A 22,219-nucleotide genomic window follows, 5' to 3' on the forward strand; every position below is an offset into this window, starting at 1 on the left:
CGGGTACAAGAGCACTTTCAGGTTGCTGACAGCCAATGCAAATCACAACTTCCAAAGAATTGTGTTGTTCTTTCAGGTCCAGGGCAGAGTGAGGCTCAGGACAGCAATAATATGAGAGACATACACTCTGCTACTTACACTAAATTATAGCCAGCTGCAGCTCAGGACCACACAGAGAATAACTGCAGCTCAATTACTAGACCCTTTTAATATCTGGTTATAGCACATAGTTGAAAAAACAGCTGTAGAATTACTGACATTTAGAGAGTATGAATGGGTGGCCAACTCTGCACAGCCTCGGCTTTGAATAGCCATGTACACCTCTGCAAACCCAGGGTAAGAATGTTGCATTGTTTTAATGAAATGCCTTAACAGAAAGTGTATGATCACTTCAAATGCATATAGCAACCTAAGACGAAAGGTGACCAGAAGCTGTGTTAAGAAAGATGATCCCACCTGTTCCCCCATAAGGAGTTATTTACTGCTTCTTTAGCCGTTGTCTGCAAGGACCCCATTTTAATATGCGCATTGGAGGACCCTGAGGAAGCCTGGGAAGGGGAATAGTCTGAGTAAGTGCCTGAGGAAACGCTGTTATTCAGACAATGCATCTTATCTGCTTCAGACTCATCTGTTGATTCTGAAACAAAACACAACAAACAATTTTAGGAGGTTGCACTTGAAAACTAAACTCCAGAGAAATAAAATTTTTAATGGATACTATGGAGATATATATATATGTGTGCACAAACACGGATGTAATATATCTTAAAATCAGAGTGATTTTAAACATCTTAAGTTACCTGTCTATCTGTGTACATTACACATGCTTTCATCTAAAAGGTTGTAAGTCAAGTGAGTACCTTTCTTCTCTTTACCCAGAAGGACAAGTTTGGGTGGGTACAACGGAGTCTCTGGCATGGAAGGACGAAGTTCCCCTATTCTCATCTCACTGGCAGGATGTCCAAAAGCATCCTGAGGAATATAATAATGTAGAGTAAACATAGGAAACAGAATCCACTTCAAACTGCAACGAACAAACATTTCACAGCCTTCTTTTCACAAATGTGACAACACACCAAAAGCCCACCATATGGCTAGAGTCTAATCATGCTGATTCGTCAGCTGAAAATTCTAATTAGTCCCACATAAATACTTGTAAAAATTATGGTGATGTGTTCATTCTGAAAACATGGATAAAACAGATGGGACTCGCAAAATACACCAAGGCCATGTAGACATTTTTGATGAAGTAAAGGTCACAAAATGCAAGCTGCCAGTAGAAATAAATAAAAAAATTAGAGTACTCTTTTACTTCTTATTTCATGAATAAGCATTCCTCATTCATTTATGTGTTGCACAAGGCCTTCAATAGATTCAACTGTCCCTTTAGGCATACTTAGTTAAAATTACTTTGTTTCTAAAGAGTTTTTCACTAAATTATATGATTCAGATTTCATACACTTTTCAATGAGAGTTCAGCAAATCTTGACCTTCAAAGACTGCCCTACACAACTGCTGTGCTGCTCTAGCCAGCAAGAGCATACATACTGAAAACAACATGAGTTAAAAAGTGGAAAGAAAGGAAGATGTAGTCTTGGAAAGAGATGTTTTAAATTAGGGCAGAATTAGCTAGAAGGGAATGAAGACACAAACAGGGAATCTTCTTATCCTTGGAAGAAAGTTCAGAAATGAGAAGGGTGCTAACCTGAAGATGGGTGTCTTGGAGAGACAGGGTAGGGAATGACACTCAGTGGAGGAATGATACTGGTAACCCTGCCCTGAGGAGGGGAAGGGAGTTGGAAGAAGGAGCAAATGGGAAACCCACTTTGTGGTTCCTGGTGCATGGACTCGGGGGAATGTAATGGAAAGAGAACTGGTGGTGATGGGCCTGGAAACACTGCGAAGTCATGCCAATGCCAATTAAGATCCTTGTGGGGAGGCGCATGAGAAACATGCATCATCTTGGAAGTGAGAGGATGAGCTGCTATTTTGTGAAGAGGATGGAAGTTGGAGAAGGAGAGTATCTAGTAAAAAGAGGAAGTTTTTGACAGATATTAGGAGAAAATCAATAATCAGCAGAATACACAAGGAAGGAAATGGTTAGAAGAAACACATTTAGGAGGGAACTTACACTAATGGACACACAATGAGGATCTCTGTACCCTGACATTTTGTTGTTAAAGGTACTCAAATGATTTTGCAGAGTGAAGTCAATAAAGGAGAGAGATGTAATATTCAGAGAAACAATTTAAAATGAAAGCGCCGAAACCAAACCCACATTATTAAAACGTTAAGTGCTACAGTATTTTTAAAATTTACTTGCTTTTAGTCATAAGTAGAAAAGGTTCAGAGGCTTACCCTCCATTAACTACTTTTTGTAGTAACAGTGGAAACAAAGATTTGTAGAAGCATTTGCCACGTGATTTATCCTTGAAGAATATAATTACATTTACACAACAGATACTGTAATCCTTCTGCGTTTGATGCTCTACTGGAGATAGTACCGTATCAAAAGAGCAAAGAACAGGTGCCTTCACAGCCCATTTAATTCACTCCACTCCCTCAGTGCTAACATTTAAGCAAAAATGGCCACATGCTGATTCTTTCATAGTGTAACATATTCAAGACTTTAAATTCCCTTTACATGCAGAGATCCCTTGTTGTGCATGGCATTTCTGATATAACAGTAGTACTGTACACGACTTAAAGATAATGATAGTGCAACAGCATTTTTCCAGTGCAGTGCAATCAATTTCTAGTGCAATGTACAAACATAAAAAAAACACTTTTCAGGAAATAAAAAAGTGCACAGCATTTGCAAAGTGTGAATTTCTCCACCTTTGAAGAACAGTACATGCTAAGCTTCTTGTACCTCTGAGCTTTTTGTATGCTCTTCTTTATCCTTCTTGTCTGGGTTTTCCAGAGTCGATTTATGAGTGTTGTCTGTATCAGACAGGGGACTCTTTTGGAATTCTGTATTTTCTCTGTCTGGAACCTAGAACCCCAATATTGTCCCATGAAACTTCCAAAAGTCGTAAGATAAAAGTAAAACTATTTGCTGTATGACAGGAAGGACCAGTAGTTCCATCTTGGATATAATGACAAACACAAGTTTTTATTTCAGGCGCCTGAAATCAGTTTTCTGTTATATTCTTTTTTTTCCTTTTTTTGGCCCCTAATCCAGCTAGACCAACAAAAATCAATACACTTTTGAAAGAACTAGTCTCGCATTTTTGAATATGCCTATGCCATGATGCTATGAAAGTGAAATATGTTGTAAAAAATCAAAACCATATTCCATTTAATTCTACTCTGTTTAAAAGGATTTTTTTTCTTACAAGCCCACGAACAAAAAGGTCACTAATACAAAAAAAAAGGTATTATTAATAGGACCAACTGCAAGAACAAAGAGAAGAGATAAATGAAACTGTGTTGTGTCAGAACTTATTTCTTAGCACCAACCAGAGAAAGATACAGGTGGAGGACAGAAAAATATGGTGATCTGTTTCCCAAGAGAAAACACATCGTAAAACCTATTAAAATAACAGGGAAAGAGAAAGATCACCTATTATTCATGCTGATAATACAAGAACATTAAATTATAGTGTAGAGAGATGGAATTTTTAGAATAATCTAACCCTTAAAGTCTGCTTACAAAGAATATAAAGTCTCCAAACAGAGCAGACTGGGGCTCAGGGCAGACAGCACAGAAAAAGCAGAGGAACGTGGGACCATTAATGATGGATCTGTTCCAGATGGACAACTAAATAATCGTAGAAGGCTGGCAGCACTTCTAAATTGGAGAAGCCTAGGTCAATCTGAAGAATGACAGGCTGGCTGTAAAGAAATGCAGAAGCAAGGAAATAAACAGATTAAAGCAAAAGTTACTTGGTCCAGATTTTTCTAAAACTTCAGTGGAAGAATGAAGATCACAGACAGTGTAGGAAGAAATGCAAACAGGTGGCTATCAAAATATCCTAGCTACAAGCAAGGCTACCTAAGGCACAGGCACCTTTCTGAGAATCACAGTTAGCAATGTGTTTTCTCTACTAAAGCCACACTGAGTCATTCACCCACATGACAGCATCTGCTCAGAAAATGGCAGAAGCCTGTATGTCAATAGTTCCAAAGTCCCAATAAATAGAATTCTAACAAAAATCACAAAATTAATTCTATCTGAAGCTCGGAGTGTGAAAGGCAGCCACAGTTCTGTATATTTTGCTGTCTAAGCTAGTAATTATCAGACTGATCTAAATAAAATTCAGCCACTAACCCAGGAAGGCACTGAGAGTCCCCTCAAAACATGGGATTATCCCAGAAGAAAGCAGAGTGGAGTATCTTCCACCTGTTCTTTAATCTCTCCCACTCTTCTGGCTGCAACAGCAGCTTCCAGAAAGTCTGGTTTAAGTAGCCCTTAGAACCAAAGGCTGTCCCAAACAGGATGTTAATACAACTGAACCAGCGGAATGAAAACTTCTGAATGCGGATATGGAATCTAAAAGTGGGAGAACAAAGGAACCCCAACACACTTCCCATCTGCAGAAGTGATACAGCAGACAGCACAACATTATAGCACTGATGCAATGACCTCTCACCTTTTCATGTCCAGTAGGCAATCACAGATATATAATAAAGCTTTAAAAGGAGATATAATCATTTGAGGTACAGACTAGGGCAGAGGAAGCTTCTGTGACTCCACATGGAAAGACATAGATCCTGGAAAAAAGTTGTCATCAGGTAGGGCAGAATGACTGTTTCTGGCACTTGTGTCTTGCCTTGCAGTTGCTTGCCTTGCAGCAACTGGCTGGAGGAACCTCGTCTGTTCAGGTGATCAGAAATATAGCCAAGAGGCTGCACCCAAGAACTCTCCAGAACTACCTATCACCAGAGAAATCAAAGTTAGAGATCCCTTGTCTACAAAGATGTATTTTAGAATGAAAATGTCCATTTCCAGTAGTTTAATCCCATATGGCTAAATCTGTTAGCTAACATGGTTAGGATTCCGCAAAGTTAAACTGCTGATGCTTATCCACTGAGTCATCAGTCATGTGCTACAGAGGATGGGAGACCTTCTAACATCAGCCTTGGTTATAAACCACGGAGAGGCTCTTGTCCAGCTCTGTATGTGGTCTCCAGTGTGAGGACAGAGGACTCAGCACTGCCCTGAGTTACAACACCCACATATGTGAATTGCACTCCCTGTGTTCTCCCATCTCTGAAGGAAACAAGTTTCTGTTGCTCTCTATCTAAATGGAAACGCACTCAATCGCATACATGTCACTGAGCCTGCTGCCAAGAGAGAGAGTTTCCAGCCTCTGGCAAAAAAGCCACTTCATGGCCCATCAAACATAAACCAGGCCTTTGTGCTCTGTGTATACAAGTTTGTATGAAGCCCAGTCACGGAATACTGCACCTCCTGAGTCCCCATGCAAGTGGGGACAGACAAAGCTGTAGCCTCAGGAGGTCCAGTGATGTCAGTCCAGGACTGATTCTATGGAAGGTGGGCTTTATCTTGGAGGAAGCCCTTCCAGTTCAGACACTTAGATAAGGTCAGCCAGAAGTCAAAGAAGCTCAAAATGAACTTAAAGACATTTGACATCCTATCTGAAGAAAGGTCTTTGGTGAGTCAGACGTCCAGACAAGTGACTCACTGCCTCCTTTCTCCTTTGAGAAGGAGGCAGCAAGATCACAACCTCAGTAAAGGTCTTTTGTGCCATGGAGAATCCAAAACTCTATAACGAAGATATTTCTGACTCATGGTAAAACACGTAATTCTGTTGCAAAGAGCTTATCAAGGTATGGGCTTAAAGCAGATAAAACCAAGAAATCTTCAGCATGTATTTCTCTCTCAGTCAGGAGAGACTGTCATTGTGCATCTCATTAGAGGTAAACAGCTCCCACTGTGGACACATCAGCTGAATGAACCGAAGCCAGGCATCCTGGGGAAAAGTGTGCAAGTCTTCCTGAAAAGGCGAGATGATCTTTAAGACAGTCTCTGAAACTTTCATTAAACAGAAAACAAAAAGAACAGTCTCTTCCACCCCCACCACAACCCAAACCCACAGAGCAGCAAAGTCAAAGGTTAAAATGATTGAGGTCTTATTTTGACTAAGATGAGATGAATGTCTCAGAAGATCCAATACAGCTGAGGCACTATTTTTCTAGCTGTTAGCACTACTGTCTGCGTCTGCATCTGCATCACATCACTCAACAATAACAATCTCTCTTTTTTACACAGTATTAATAAAGCTCCCAGGACTTAGCACAAAGGATGGAATGCTGTAAGTTGGACCAGCAAAGACTCTTTTTTAACCCAAAGATGCAGTTGATATAGATGTGTTTCCAATTTATTTGACAATCCATACATATCAAGAATATTAACTATGAAGATCTTAATTGTTCATTTGTGGTATTTCTCATTGTTCCTCATGGAAGGGCTACACAACACACCAAGTCATCCCAGACTACTTCTTGTCCAATACGGACATCTTTCAAAATTACTTAGGATGATGAAGATTTGAAATGTAGCTTGTTACTCATTTCAGATGCTCCCTTTAATTATTTAGAAACAGCTTTGTGTAGAGACGTGCAAATAAATTGCAAGAAAATCCAAAAGAGATCAGAAAATAACAAGCTTATCTGGCCTCTGACCATGAAAAAATGAGCACTGTACCTGAAATTAAATTATGTTGTTATTAGAAACTGTCTTCAGTCTTAATCTATATGAGAACACACCTGCATTTTCAAACTCTAATTTAACTTGAGGCTTTAGATCATGTCCCCTAATTATCTGAGAAGCAAATGGAGCTTATTTATGTTTTATTTAATGTGTTATAACTGAAATAATGCTAATATTATTCAGAAAGTCATCCAGACTTTTTCTTCTGTTTCCCATACATCATCTTTATCTTCAAGCAAGAAGCCAAAGAAAGGAAAATGCGTACATCATCCTGCTTTACAGCCACAAAATCGTCCCAATGCCATTATTGCTATGAACGACAAGAATATTTTCTTTCTTTTCTTTGGTTGATGAGATAGTTGTGCTACTAGTCTTGACTAAGTACACCACGAAAATTAAAATCTGACAAAGTTCTACGATCTTCACTATTATAACAATAGAGGATGAAAAAAAACATCTTTACTGATAGATGGGAAGAGTCATGCACTCACATCAGTTGCTTGTAGCAGAAAATTAAATAGGAAATTGCAATCACATTATTTAATTGCACTACAGGAATTACCACAGGGTCATCAGCAATTCAACTCTCTTTATAGAATGCTGCTTGTGCATCTCATGGAATTAACAGCTCGGGTACAGTCACAGAAAAACTAGATATGATTGTTCTCCTGTTGCAAAAGTGAATGCATTTTTATCAAAGAATGAAACATAACAATGAAACTTGTCTTCCCCTTTTTCTGTATTAGAGCATAATATGGGGTCACCCAAGCATTTATTTCAAAGTAACTGTGGTCATTTATGGTGTTGCTGCCATCTACTCTTTCCCTCTACTTGCAGAGTGGAGGTATGACTGGACTCTGGATACTCTCAGGACTCTGCTGTGGCTCATTTAATTGTGATCTTCACATTTTAGTTTAACAATTAACATTCAATTGACCAGCACCTTAACTAGTGCAAATGCCTATTTCTGATGCCTACGCCACCAGACACAGCCACAAGACCAAATACCTAATGTCTTTGTCAGACAACATCAATTCAATCCTAGACAGATAACATGTGTGGGTTCACAGTAGGGATCATTCAAACCAGTAGAAATCCATGAAGAATATTCAAGTTCAAAAGTTATATTATATAAAGTAAATTGCATATATTCAGCAACAACAGCAGACGATGCAAATACTCATGCATAAGTTGGCTAAAAGCCCAGATATACAGTAAGAAATAATCCAATGGGTTTAAAGGAATCATGGTGAAATTTAAGATTTCAGATTTAGATAAAAACATGAACAATTTAACTTAAATATTTTAGTTTTAAGTACTAATTGAAACTCTGCCTAGATTTGAAGAAAGTCTTCTGAAGCCATCTTAAGAGATTTTTTTTTTAAGAAATGAAAATGTTTAACTGTAAATAAACCACACAGAACTGACACAGCATCTACAGCAACTGCTGCATATGTGAGAATAGCCACTCTGTATAAGGATAGCGAAAATCAAGGAAGAAAAATTCATGCATATGTGACTAGCCAGAGACAGGGATATTTCAAGGACAATGAATTTATCATATGTTTAAATAACAAAAGGGGGAAAAGACAATTTGATTTTTTTTTTCCTCGTTTATTTCTTTTGACCATTAAGACTTCATAAAGATTTTCAGGAATACTGGTATTGTTGCAGACCTGTCCAAGTTAGAAATTATCAGTACGTACTGCCAGGGGAAGAGATTTCCCTTATTTATAAATTGTGCCTGTACAAAGTAAGTCATTACTGTGAACGTTAACAAGTAGATGCCCTCTGAGACCAAGCTTCATCTATTTGTATCTGCTTTGCACAGGACTGTAGGATATAGGAATTTACCTTTCAGTGACTGTATTCAAGTTAGAAGACATTGTTACTCTGCATACTGATCCACTCCTGGCAAAGATATTAAGGGCTAGATTCTGCAACTCGCTGTAAGTCACGGTTCAAGAGTGCCTGATCTAAAGTTCTCTGCAGTTGAGGAAGCATTCCTTTCGACTTTATTAACTTTTGAAAAGGGTAATTGGCTATCTGCTGCATGCAATGTGAACAGAAGAAGCAAAATCTAATGGCTTAGGAAGGACAGAAAGAAAAAAACCTGATTTGTTATTAGCATATTTGATGCAGAAATACACTTACTTAAGTCTGAGATGTAAATCACAATCAGGTCCATTCTCCTGCTAATATGCAAGTCCCTCATATCATTAAAATTTAGGAGAGTGCTTGTATATATCAATACCAGAATTCAGATCTAGGTAGATTTATAACAAAAAATTCAGTCTGATAAACTCAGTAGGATTGGGGAAAACAGCAACTCGATATAGAACTAAATTAACTTTATGGAATGAAACTAGAAACTATTAGGTATGAAGTTCACAGCAGATTCAGAATATCATTTGGTGGAGCTATGTTAAAACCCCATCTCGAACTCTTGAGAGGAACAACGATCCTTTTACATTACCTCCACTGAAATCTCCTTTGGTGCCATGGGCCACTTGTGCTCATACTTTTCTTTCACAGTTTGTTCACTGTTCACGGTTGGTGTTGAGTTCTCAGGCCGTACTCCATGGCTTGTTTTGCCCACCAGATTTTGAACTGATTTTACCATATTCTTTAAATCCTCCGGGTATGGAGTGGGATAACGTTTTAGATTTATTTCAACCTGAACATTCATAAAAAGAATTAAAGCACAAATACAAAATGAAAACAGCATGCAAACTAAAACCATGGTTACAGTATTATGACTAAGAGCAAACTCCTCAAATTTTAAGTTAATCTATTTGAGGTAATGCATTACATATAGCTATTTTCATGTATTTTTAAGTTCTAGGACTGAAATATGCTCTCAGTTACACTATGTCAACCTACAATGGAATTTCAGTGACATAAAATAATGGATGGGAATGGTTCCCTGCAAGCCTATCTTTTACCCTGTGAGAGTACTGTATTTTAATTCTACACTTTGCTTGAGACTACTGACATATTAGTTATATTTTTTCAAAACAACACTGGTGTAAATGCAGAATTAATTTAGCTGTGTTCACTGTACTGAATTAATCTGAATTACCTACGGCAGCTGAGAACAGATCTTATCTACTGGGAGCTCTTTGTGCTTTGAGATGTATAATGTACATACATTCACTCGAGTGTATCTTACTCTCTCCTTACAGGGAAAATACAGGAAAACAGGCTCAAACCACTACAGAAAAGTCACCCTAAGTCACGCCGAATAGTACTTTGACTGACTGACAGACCTACTGATTTTCTAGAAATCTCCATATTTTAAGTTTATAATTGTTATCACTTGGCAGTAGAGAAACATTCCCAAGTCCAGAGCAGTCCTAATTTGAAGACAACTCCATGCAATCTCAGAGCTGAGTGAAAGGGGAAGAGCTATGGGTGATATCACCTCCCATTATCTCACACGATACTACACTTCAGCAAACTGCTGTGAGGAGAAGGTGCAGCAAATGACCATGTCAGGAATGATCCAAGAAGGAAAGATGACATACATAAGGCTGACCTCTCCTTATGCCTCCCCTGGTCATGGAATTATTTTGTCTGCTGGATATCACATGGCATTGTGAGAAGAGATGTGGAGGAAACTGAAGTGTGCATCCAGATGGAGCAAGGCAGCTTGGGCTCTGCAGAGAGTGCAGACCTGTCCCTTGAGCCCAGCCTGTGGCAGACACCTGCATCTCAGCACAAGGACATCTCCTCCACAGATTCCCCGTGCCCTCCCAACTCCATCCTTCACACTGCAAACCTGCCTTATCTCCTCTGCCTTTTTCTGAGCAGTGAAAGACAGTTGTGGCTTAAGCACCAAACTTGAGATTCACAACTGGCAGAGAGCACGCCTTGCAAAGCGGCAAGCCCACTGCTGGGTGCATGTTAACAGCCACCAAATACAGTCAGCTAAAACGCAGAAGGCACTGGCTGAGCCTGCAACTCTCTTTGGGCTTGATTTTGGGGTGGAAATGCAATAAAATCCTTCAATGAAGTAAAATTACAGCTCCCAGAGCAAGCTGGGTGCGTCAGGATAACTGCTCCTGGTTATGAGGCTGTGAAATCTGAAATTACTCCACATTTCCTATGTGCTAAGTAATCAGAAGCATTTATCACTAGCAGCTTTTACCTCTTTGTGTGCATGAAGTATGCAAAGGGAACTTAGTTTTAGTAGCTCACTCACTAATATTGCCATTGGATTTTAAATCCCTAACGAGTACGAAAAATATAATTTCGAATTCAAATGAATATGTTTTGTTGATGGGGATATTTTAGAAGCAAAAGCATGATTGATTTGTAAAATAAAACTACATGAAATACTAGAATACAATTCTGAACCACGATAGAATATAGAACATTACGGATAATAGTTTCTGACATGACTTTAACATAAAACGTTAAAATGTATGACTATGATGTCATATGTCAATAAAGAATTTCAACAGAAAAAATAAATTAAGTCTGTAAAGCATTACTAAAGCTCTGGTTGATTTACGGTTGAAAGAAATCGTATTTACATATGGCCTAATTAGGCAATTTCTTTTTCACAAAATACAGACCATGATTTAAGCATTAGGTCTACAGACAAACATAGCTAAATGTCAAATTACAGAGTACATCCTCAGTAAGTACTAGTCAAGGGAAAATTAACTGAAAGACTTCCACAGGACAGAAAAGTCAGAGATAGGTATTTCAGCAAGAGTTTCATAATACTGTGAATATTAATATCAAAGAGTGAAAATATTGGCAGCCGCAGTGGGCAATATCCACTGTTTTAGACATATGTTGCATTGCATTGTGGAGGAAATCTGCACTCCTTGTCGATACCATTTTTGTACGTTTAATGCTACATCAATCGTAGCACGACCTTGAAAAGAGAGCTTTCAAAGTTCTTGACGGAAGAAGTCATTGAACAATTTCAATTACCAAATCTGTTTTAACATACAGCTGTCTGGGAGTTCAGTTTTAACTATGAAAATCAGAAAGTAAAAACCATGCATGGTTTTATAAAATGCTACCTGTGCTTGTGGTCATTGCCTACTGATAATTTAAGTTAACCTTCAAATTCACCTAAAAAAAGTCTGGTGAAATTGCTAAAAATACACGTTAAAAACTTCCCTAAGACCTACTGCAACACATGGATGGAGTGACACGTGCCAAATTCTCAAAAGGCTCCATCAGTCAGCTTTTAGTCCATGCACATGCACCTAAACCCAGGTTGGTGAACGGTTCAGTCAAAGAGGTCTTTACAACACTTCTATGTGGACATGAATTAACATTATTGACAAAGATCACAGACATACCAGAAGGATGCAAATGAGCACTTCTATCTTATTAATAGTAACTGAATTTGAGCTCATTTTTTTTGTCACTTGGGCAAAAAGGCTATTTTCCATGATAGGAAACACCCCCCTCACACACCTTCAGTGGGAAATCTTTTCCTTTCATAGCCTGGCAAGGTCTTGCAGGTTTGAATAGTTTTATTTCTCTACTTTCAGTTTTTACAAACTATAGGTATCTATGAGCATCTGGTGTATACACTGAGATGTAAGAGAGGAGAGGTGCACTCTTCAAGGTACACAGAAGGAAATATCTGACCAGCTCCTAGCTCCCCACTTAACTTTTCATTTAATAATTCTTCTCTGTAGCAGCAATAACTATAGCGTTAGCTGCAAAATTTCATGTTTTGATCTGAATAGAAGACGTTAGGATCATTATGGAGGAGAGGAACATTGGGCTTTATAAGGTTGTGGAGGAATCTCATGCAGAAACAGACTCATGTATTACAACATCGGTTTATACCCACTCTCTGCAGACGGGAGGGAGAACAGGTAAGTAAGAACTCTGGGAAATATATTTTAGAGTTGGACTATCTCAATCTTCAGATAGCCAAGCTACAATGTTACAGAGAGGTGTAGCCCTGGAGGACATCATCCAAACCACTCTTATTGCCGGTATCACAAGTGGCCACAGGCTGCCCTTCTCCTGTTGTCCTGCAGCGGAGCCCAGGCTGCAGCCGGCCAACACACATCTCTGGGAATACAAACTATGCCGCACAGACCACAACTTTGGTGGCAGCTGCCAGGGATGAGCAAACAGCCCAGGTAAGAAGCACTGCAACCAAAGCATCCGTGGCATCCCGAACAGTTCTAGCAGGAAGCCAAGGAGCCTGGGCTCACACCACACACAGACATCTCACTGCACGGGCACAGGTCAGCTAGTTTTGTTAAGTGCTGCTTCTAGGAAACCTGAAAATGTGGCACTGTTCCCTGGCTGGGTTTGCCTCCCCGTTTTCCATACAGCAGACGGCAGCCTTTGAGCTGAAGTACAGGAACACCATCCAGTGGGTGAGGGATATATTTTTTTTCTACAAGAATGGTTTACTCAAAAGTAAAACTTGTTTCAGTCATTCATAGTGTTCTTAAATATAGTAAAACCAAAATGGCTATCTAAATGCTATAATTAATATATTACATTTCAATGTTTAAAATAATGCCTGAAAATAACATCCGATACAATTACGTTCTTCTATGAGCTTAGAAATTGATCTCTGTTTCTCTGTTACCAGTTCAATTATTTTGCACATTTGGACAGTCATATTACCCACAGTGAAAATGGTGATAAGAAGTGCCAGAACAATACAAAACTCTCCCAGATTCTCTGTTTTCCATGTATGACCCATAATCCTGCAATTCATCTGGGGTAAAATTTCAGTTTAATCTATATATTAAGAGACAAAGGTTACTGTTTTACTTCATTTTCTGTTTTACTAAAGCAGCAGAGTCCCTTATGTCTGTTTACAAAAGTCAGGTATCCAAAATTTCCAAAAAGATCTAAATGGAATGTTACGTACTTATTAACAATAGTATTGTTAATTTTTAAAGTAACATACAATTTAAATCTCCTCATATGATTTTCGTCTCTGGCAATACATTTTATGATAAAAATTATGCAGTGAAGAAGTGTGATCTGGGAATAAATCCTTCATAAGATTTGAGAAATAGAAATTTTCATGCCATGTAAATGTAGATTGTCCTCACAATAGCTTTCTAACAACATAACTGATTAAGGGCTCACTTGAAAACTCTGGAACTACATTCACTTCAGATAACTGGGGAAGGATACTTATATTTTGATCTTCATTTTTGGTAGATTACAAAACTGATGAGTTTTACCCTCTCTACTGCACATTCCCGTGTAACTCCATGAAGTTGCACAGCTCTTGTTGACTTCCATTTTGAGAGGGATACGGAATCCACAAAGTGATCTAAATATTTCTGTAGAACTAGGTGGCTGGACATTAATTCCAAGTCTTTCATCATTTTGTGTTAATTTTGTTTTTGTGACAAAACACCAGTCACAGCAGAAGCCCAACATTAGGGTCATGGGCCTAATTGGCATATGGAATTGAAGTTTTGCTGTCTGACCAACAACAGCAAAGGCAGGAATTGGTAACGTACACCAGGGAGAACAGATATGCTATTCTTCTGCAGCTGCTGTACATGAAACAGGGTGATGAGTACTATTCAGGTATTCAGAACACAAAAATAGTTCAACTCAAGATCTGTAATTCGGGCCCTGTCCATAATATGTAATTACCAGATTAAACCAAATAGAACTTACCTTAACTTTCCCTGCATTTTCCTCCTCTTCCTTCTTTTCTTCAAATTCGAAGGCAACAGTCATACGTTGCTGTCTCTGCTCCTCCCATAAAGTAGGGTTAAAACTATCACTGTCTGATTGGAAATCTACAGTTAAATTGCAAACAGCAATGCACAAGAACAAGTAATTAGCACACCCAGTAGATGACTGGAAATGATCTAAAAAGTTGTGTTCTTAGCTGATCCTGTAATCTTGGGTTATTGTTTTAAAAGCATTGAGGGGGGCAATGAGAGAGGTAAGAGACAAACAATGACAAACAGAGTTTAATGTTCAAACTGAAATGGGAGTGATGGGAAGCAACAGTGTTTTGCGGCAGATCTGGAGTTGAGGAGGAGTATGCAAATTCTCTAACTTAATGTAGCTATGGCAGAGCCTAACCCTCAGTGCTGCCAGGCTCAGAGCTCCAAACCCCCCAGTCCAGGACTGGGATCACTCTCCCGCACTCCCAGATGGGTCCAGTCTCTGCAGGTTGAGCTGGCTCTGGCCAACAGCGTGGCCTCAGGGCAGCAAGGTATATCCTAGGATATGCACCTCACACACCCAGTCCCCAGGTCCAAATTATTTATTTAAAGCCATTCTTCTGAAAATAAAAAAATGTTTGAGAAAATGCAAATCCTCTGGCCTGAGAATAATTTACAAAGAGGATTCATTGTGTATGGCAAAACAGAGCCTGCTCTGTGTGCCCCACTGGCTTTACCTGTGAGAAGAGACACCCACACACAGAACCATGGCTGAAAACCCTTCCTCTTCCTCCCTCTATTTTTCTCTCCACTCTCTAAACAAGCAGTGCCCTTGCCTCTGTAGGAACTGCTGATGGCGTTTTACCTTCATCACTGCGGGGTTGCTGGGGAAACATGTAGTTAGTCAGTACTCTCTGCTTTGTCTCTGGGTGAGCCTCAGTCTGCAGTGGAATGAGAGCCTTGGACTGTACAGGAAAGGCAGAACAAAGAACTATTAACTTAGAGCACGTGCATGAACCGAGATGGTATTTCAGCACTTGGTAAATAGAAAATACAAGATTAACAAAAATTCTGTACAAAAATAAACTTCTGCATGGGCTAAATCAAATATCAATCTCATGGAAATGTCTCCCCTCCCATTCCTTACTTCTGTAATTCCTGTAATTCCCACCAGGATCAACAGGAGAACACTAAACAGCAGAAATACTGATTGCATGTTCAGAGACATACCAGTGAGGAAACTAAGGGATCAGCGGAACAGAGCTGCAAATACACAGTTCAAACACCCACGTAATGGCTGTCACCTATTTTAAGATAGGACTAACAAGGACTAAATTCATGAGAGTTATCAGTTCATCTGAGGGTAAACTTAGTGCAAGGTAATGGAGAATTTACATAGAGACACTCTGAATATTCAGATGCTACTTTTCTGTTTTACTTCAATCGATTATTTTTTCTTACTCTTTCCTGTAATGTAGCATCTGGGAGTGACTATCATAGTTCATTTTCACAGAAATTAACCTATGCTATACTGTAGAAAAGTCAAAATGCTAAAAAATATGGTACATTTTAAAGGAAAGAGTACGTTCAGTGGCTGGGCTGAGCAGTCATGCCATTTTTTTCTAATGGAAATTAGAGTGAAGAAGGTGAGAATCCTAATTCAACATGTTAAAATTTACTCATCATTTTGTATCATCTCTCCCACTTAGTCTCCCTTCCTGACAGCTTTAAATGTTTTTGTTAAGCTATAGAAGTTAAAAGCTCACCTAGGACGCAGTGCAAGATGTGTGTACCAACGTCAGCCTACTGACTGCACTGCATTTGGCTTTGCTCTGATTCGAGGGCGAGGGCAAGGCCAAATGGCATGCACTGGCCAGGAGTCAGGAAGTTTGTCTGACAAATTGACAAAGAAACAACCCAGTCTGCTGGGCCATGTGCCGTGGACATTCATGGGCTCTGCTCCGAGTGGCCCTGTACCCAGCACGGCTCAGCACAGGCATGGGCGCATGGCCTGCTGCAAATAGGCAGCTGCAGGACCGGATCCTCATGACTCTTTCAAATGGATAAAAGGATGGATTAATTGCCAGAAGTATGATAATTGGCTGCTGAAGAATTATCCTCATCAACTTCAGCATAAAAGGTATAATATCTGACCATGGGCATAACTGCAAAATGAGAAAGATGAGATTATGAGAATTTATTGAGATTGTTAAAAACTGTCAGGTTTGTTGAGCATTTCTAACATTGTGCAGAGGGAGGGTTTCTCCACTTGGATTTGAATTATGGAAGTGTAAAATTATTCTACCCACTAACCCTGGAAAGAATTGGACTTTAGTGTTCAGATGCTGGCTTGAGCAGTTACTTTTCTCGGTGTTCATGTTATATAATTTGTTTTAAAATGGAATTTTAAAGAATATATAGCAGTGAAACCAAACCTCTTGAAAGCAAGAAAGGGAGACTTAAATTTAAAAGGAACGTAAATGAGAATTTTCTCCAAAACAAGAATAAACATTCCTGTGCATCTTCTACACATTTAAACCCACACTGACTTCAAGAGAATTAAAAATTTGCAGGAATAGAACGTGGACAGGAAAAGGAAGATGGCAAGAATAGAGGCATAGATGGAGTAAAGCATGGGAAAAACTAATAACAAGTTTGGTAACAAAGACTCATCTTTGAATTTCTCTTTACAAAATATTCTCTTGATACTATTGGCCTTTATTTACTACTTTTGTAAGGACAGAGAAGCTTAGATAGATGTAAGTGATAAATCCTGCAAAGGTGAGCTTTCCGAGTTAGTAAATGACATCCAAAAGAATCTATACCTCAATATGAATGTATAATGCTGGACTGGGAACACACGCTTCTAAAATTCTAATACAATCTTATATAAAATTACAGGTTTCATTTATGACCCTTGCTAAGACTTCTAGTCACTAACAAAAACATGAACACTGAAAGTCATTACCTGGTTGTCAGAAAGCCACAAAGCTGCGAGTTCTTTAAGTTTTGTAAAAGTGAATGGTAAATTCTTCAGTCTGTAAATAATAATATTGGAACAACGTGAATCCCTCATTTTCACAACAGCTTTTTCCCCCCCTGAGATTTGTACTGGGATTGCAATAATTTCATATTTTTATTTTCTCTCACTTTTTACTAAAATATATTTATTAAATATATATTTATTTTTGTACTAAAATAATATTTTATCAATGGTATTCCACATTAAGAGTGACACTTGGAATCTAAAACTACTGACATCATGTCCTGAAGGTATTAAGGAGATACTGATATTTTGCCTCAGCTAATGTAACCAAAGTTACAGCTTATAACACAGAAAACAGGAAAAAAAACTTGGTCCCAGGAAGACTTATAGGAAAGACCCAACAGGTAGCTAAGAGAAATCCTTTTATTGGACATTTAGGTTTTGCAACAGAAATACTCTAAGATTATTGAAAATTAATTTTTGCAGAAATGTTAGGGAAAAATATTCAAATAATATAAATACTCACAGTGAACCCAATTAAAATCAAATGAAACAGTAAAAAACAATTAGCATTTTAATTATACATGCAAACACATTTCCAAAAAATGATCTGTATGTAGGAATGGGGAAATGATGATTAGATACTTGTGAAATATTAATTCATATTTTTCCTACTGCCTAATTCTGAATGTACTTTTTGACTTTTCAGTTTGTACCAACGTGAGAGGGCTGCCCTAAGCACGCACTGATATCCTCCCATCTTTGTGTTACAGAAGGTTAAGGAGCTGGAGGGCTGCAGGATGATATGGACTGACCAAAGGGATGTCTACAGAGGTAAAAGCTAGACGTGATTTAACAAAACAAAAAGAGGAAAAGCCTTTTTCTGAGAGAGTTGGACAATTCCAGGCTATGGAAAGAAAGGCTCTTAGGGATATGTTCGCTCACACCTCACAAACCACTGTCAGATAATCCACTTGCAGAGCACCACCAGGAGAATCGTTGGCCCCTGTCCCAGCACATAACTAACAACACTCACACAGTCAAAATAACACTCACCCACCTGACAAATCTAGCTGTATTTCTGGGAGATAAGCACCTCACAAGCTTTTGTACCATTGCCTCTGTGCAGCGCTTTGGAAGTGTATCCATTACAGAATTACTTTAGATGTATTTTTAACACAAAGTCATCACCATTAAAAACTGTTATTTCAGAAAGCAGTGTGTACCTACTGCAAGTGATGCATTTTAAAGATCCTGATAAGAACATCTTATACTAAAAATGACTTATCTGTAAAAGTAAAATAAATTGACATCATGTGTACACATACATAGTGTGCTATGGCACAGACTCCAATTAAAGGCCTGCATAGATTAGAGCAGTTTTACGTGTCTGTGCATGTGTTAACCAAGAATTAATGCCATAAGAAAGTAAGGAGTGACTACACTACGTGAAATTTCATTCTCATTCCCGTCTGAACATAAAATGAATACTGCAATGTGGAATTGCGTAGTATGTGACACTCTTTATAAACTAAGGTTACAAGTTTAAGCTTTAACAGTTAACATAAAGATTCTTCATAGTATCATAGAATACTCTGTGTTGGAAAAGACATTAAAGATCATCCAGTCCCAACCCCCTTCCACTGGATCAGGTCACTCAAAGCCTCATCCAACCTGGCCTTGAACAACTCCAGGGATGGGGCATCCATGACTGCTCTGGGCAACCTGTTCCAGTGCCTCACCAATCTCATAGTGAAGAAAATCTCACCAGACATTGTGAAAATTTACATCTGTAACTGTTTTTATAAATCTAAGGGAAATTATACCCACAATACCAGAGGAAAATATAATTGGTGCATAGACAGGTAATTAAGAAGATGGCCAAATTAAATTAACTTACAATTTAAAGGCAAACTGTGCTGCACCAAAACAACTTGTTCTTACTGTGGATGGTATTTTACTCAGCTTGCAGAAACAACCTTTGCATGAGGCCATTTCTCTGCTGGAAAGTGCCGTTTGCCTGTTTGAGAGCAACGGTAGCCCAGCGGATAGAACTAGGAACTGGACTGATAGAAACAGAGCCATAGACCCTGCACCCATTCCTCCAGGCAGCAGCCGAATGGCATCCAGGGACACGAAAACTGTGGGGAAACATCTCTGAATCTGCAGGACAATTACACACGTTCCACCACTTGGCAGTCAATCACTGCGCATGCTTTCTTGCATGAACAACAGCTTTGTTCCTCTGCCTTTTTTAATCACTAATAACTTCAGTTTGAAATCTCTTAAAGTGATCTGTAAAAAGAGCTGCAAACGTAATAGCCTAATTAAAGAAATCTCCTAGTGCTATAGAGATTGCTTGTATCCATATTAGTTAGGTTAAATTACAGGTAAAATCACGTATGTCATTGGTAAATGTAGAAGTTTAAAAGGTATTAATAAATTTTTTTTTTTAGGTAAATCTGGAAACACTAACTGATTTTTCAGGAAAACAACTATTCACGATAATAGTTTGGAAAAGCATGGAAAATCCATATGGTCTTTTTATACTATGTTTAATTTGCACATAGAAGATGTTTTCGTGCTCAAAACAGAAAAATAAATTTCACACAAATGACATCCCTAAGCATTTAACAGTTGTACTGTATGCCTCCACAGCCTTGAACCAGACACGTGTCAGTGTGTTATGCCATTCTGGAATAAGGACTTCAGAACAATTCCTTCCAGTAATAGTCGTAGACTACATCTTTTGAAGAATTTGTTAAGTTCTTAAGGGCTAAATACTTTAAGACTCAGCAAATGAATATTAGTCATGGCAGAGCAGAAAAGCAAGGAAAATATTATTGATATTGTTAAAAGTAAAAAATATCAAATGTTGATATTTGAGGGGTCTTATGGGGTGATGGTGGTCTTTGCTTTATTGTAAGCCTACTGACAAACACAATTTTAACTTTTCTTTCTTGATAATAACTGGTTTTCTCATAGTTTTGCAAAATAACCCACTACATATTTGTACGAGGTACTGAGTTCTGATTTTTTTATGCCCTAAGTAAGCAAGCTCAGAGTCTGGGAAGAGTTTCCACTGATTATTAGTTTGAGTAATACAACATACGAAGAGCTTACCAAACACCCAGGGGAATACCTTCTAGATTCATCGATGCACCTATCATGCTTTTGTGACATTCACAAAGTATTTTCAAATAATAACCAAAACATGAAAAATTTATGTCAAAACATATCAAGAGTTAATCATAACAAGCCACAGTACCAGTCAGTTGGTCAAGCTCAGAGACAGGTGCCATTTGTGACAGTTCTCCAAGGTAACTCTCAGCAAATTGATAATAATAGGGTTTTCAGAGTGCCAAAGTTTAAAAGAACATGATTCATATCAACCCATCACCATACTGTTCATAAAACCACTTGTGGATATACAAGGCCAGGAGTAATTACCTCTTTGGCAACGAGGAATATTGCATAATTAAATAACTAAATGTAAAATGACGAGGTACACCGGGGAGCAGTCTTTTTCTTTTTTTTTTTTGAATGGAACATGTAATCTTAGGATCTTTTTCCATCTAACTTCTGTGGGTGAGCAGTAATTGAGTTTTGACCCCAGGACAGAAGCAGCAGCAGTGCAAATACAAAAAGGTGATGATTCTTTCAGCTCTTCTTTAAGAACAATCTAAAACTAAAAGAAAGGTTACTTACCAGTAACCGATGCTCTTTGAGAAGTGTAGCCCAAATGTACATTCTAACAATTCTACCTCTCAATCACAGGACTCATACCTGGAAGGACTCTGAGGAGAGAGGAGAAGCAGATGGAAGACAAATGTATGTGTGGACTACACATTGTGAAGAACACCGGTTACTGGTAAGACATCTTTTTTTCTTTGAATGAATCCCATGTGCACTCTTAACAGTGACTGAATCCAAGCAGCTATCCCCAAAGACTCATTACGTGGTGGATGTCTCACTATCTTTCATGCAAGCAGTAATTGCTCAATTACTTTATCAAAAGCTGCACTGGTTCTTGAAGCACAGGAGACAGCTTTGTGCCTGGCAAAGGCAAGGATGAACCTCCAGGTAGCTGCATTGCAACTATCTGGAATCAAAACCTTCCTGACCGCAGAGCATGAAGCCACCTAAGTCCTGGTGGGATGCTCAGTAGCCTCATTGGACTCCACTCTTGCAATCTGATAGGAAGTCAGGATTCAACTCATCATTGCCTTTTGTGTTGTAGAGAGAACTGAATACTGCATTTCTGAGGGATGAAGAGCCTATAATATGGTTGAAAAGGTTTGGAATTTTAAAGATAAAAGGAGAGGACTCCCAGCTGTGGAGATGAAAAGTATATAGTGTAAGAGTGTATGCATGGGTAAGAAAAGCTGGAGTCTAATTCCCTGCTTAAAATGGAATTCTAGCATGAACATTTGAAGAAAGCTCTGGGATTAAAACACCTTCTGGTGAACTAACATCAGCAAGGTCCAACTTATATATGTTCTTATCTCAAGATGAGGGCCTTCAGAAAACACAGAACAAGAGCAAAAGCCTGTAGCAGCTGAAACCAAAGTATTTAAAATGCACTGGAGAAGGACTTCAAACACTAACCCACCTTTGAGCAAAATGTGTCAACTCACAAAAATTTGAGATCCTCCTTAGCCCGAGTAGTAAATACATCTATGTCAGGATTGCCTCCTTCTTCAGACATCCAATCGGGATTTTAAACCAAATCTCCCAAAATGTTTCTGACATTCAGACCTAGACAAGCTCCACATAGTGCAAAGGAGGGAGAGCTCCTCTTTTCCTCTTTACATGCTACATCATAGTTGTTGGTCACTCCATGTGTGAGGGAGAGAGCAGACTGCAAATTTTCCATGCATTCTGGCAAGACGAGTTCAAAGCCACCAATAC

The 22,219-nt window shown here is 38.7% G+C and overlaps 1 protein-coding gene across 5 annotated transcripts in view; it reads right to left on the minus strand.

Annotated features, from left to right (window-relative positions):
• The window catches only part of LRRC7 (leucine rich repeat containing 7), a 178,395-nt gene that overhangs the window by 28,816 nt on the left and 127,360 nt on the right, over positions 1-22,219 (minus strand). For 3 of the 5 annotated variants that reach the window (XM_054072700.1, XM_054072701.1, XM_054072698.1), the window contains exons 13-18: positions 17,291-17,360; positions 15,188-15,287; positions 14,324-14,448; positions 9,156-9,356; positions 861-972; positions 457-637 (exon numbers count right to left, since the gene is read on the minus strand). In XM_054072700.1, the coding sequence (XP_053928675.1) occupies positions 457-637; positions 861-972; positions 9,156-9,356; positions 14,324-14,448; positions 15,188-15,287; positions 17,291-17,360 (789 nt within the window). The remainder of the gene's footprint in view (positions 1-456; positions 638-860; positions 973-9,155; positions 9,357-14,323; positions 14,449-15,187; positions 15,288-17,290; positions 17,361-22,219) is intronic. The other 2 variants (XM_054072699.1, XM_054072702.1) reach the window with 2 other exon arrangements.

Source organism: Cuculus canorus, chromosome 8 (genome assembly GCF_017976375.1).
Source record: "Cuculus canorus isolate bCucCan1 chromosome 8, bCucCan1.pri, whole genome shotgun sequence".
NCBI classification, from domain to species: Eukaryota; Metazoa; Chordata; class Aves; order Cuculiformes; family Cuculidae; genus Cuculus; species Cuculus canorus.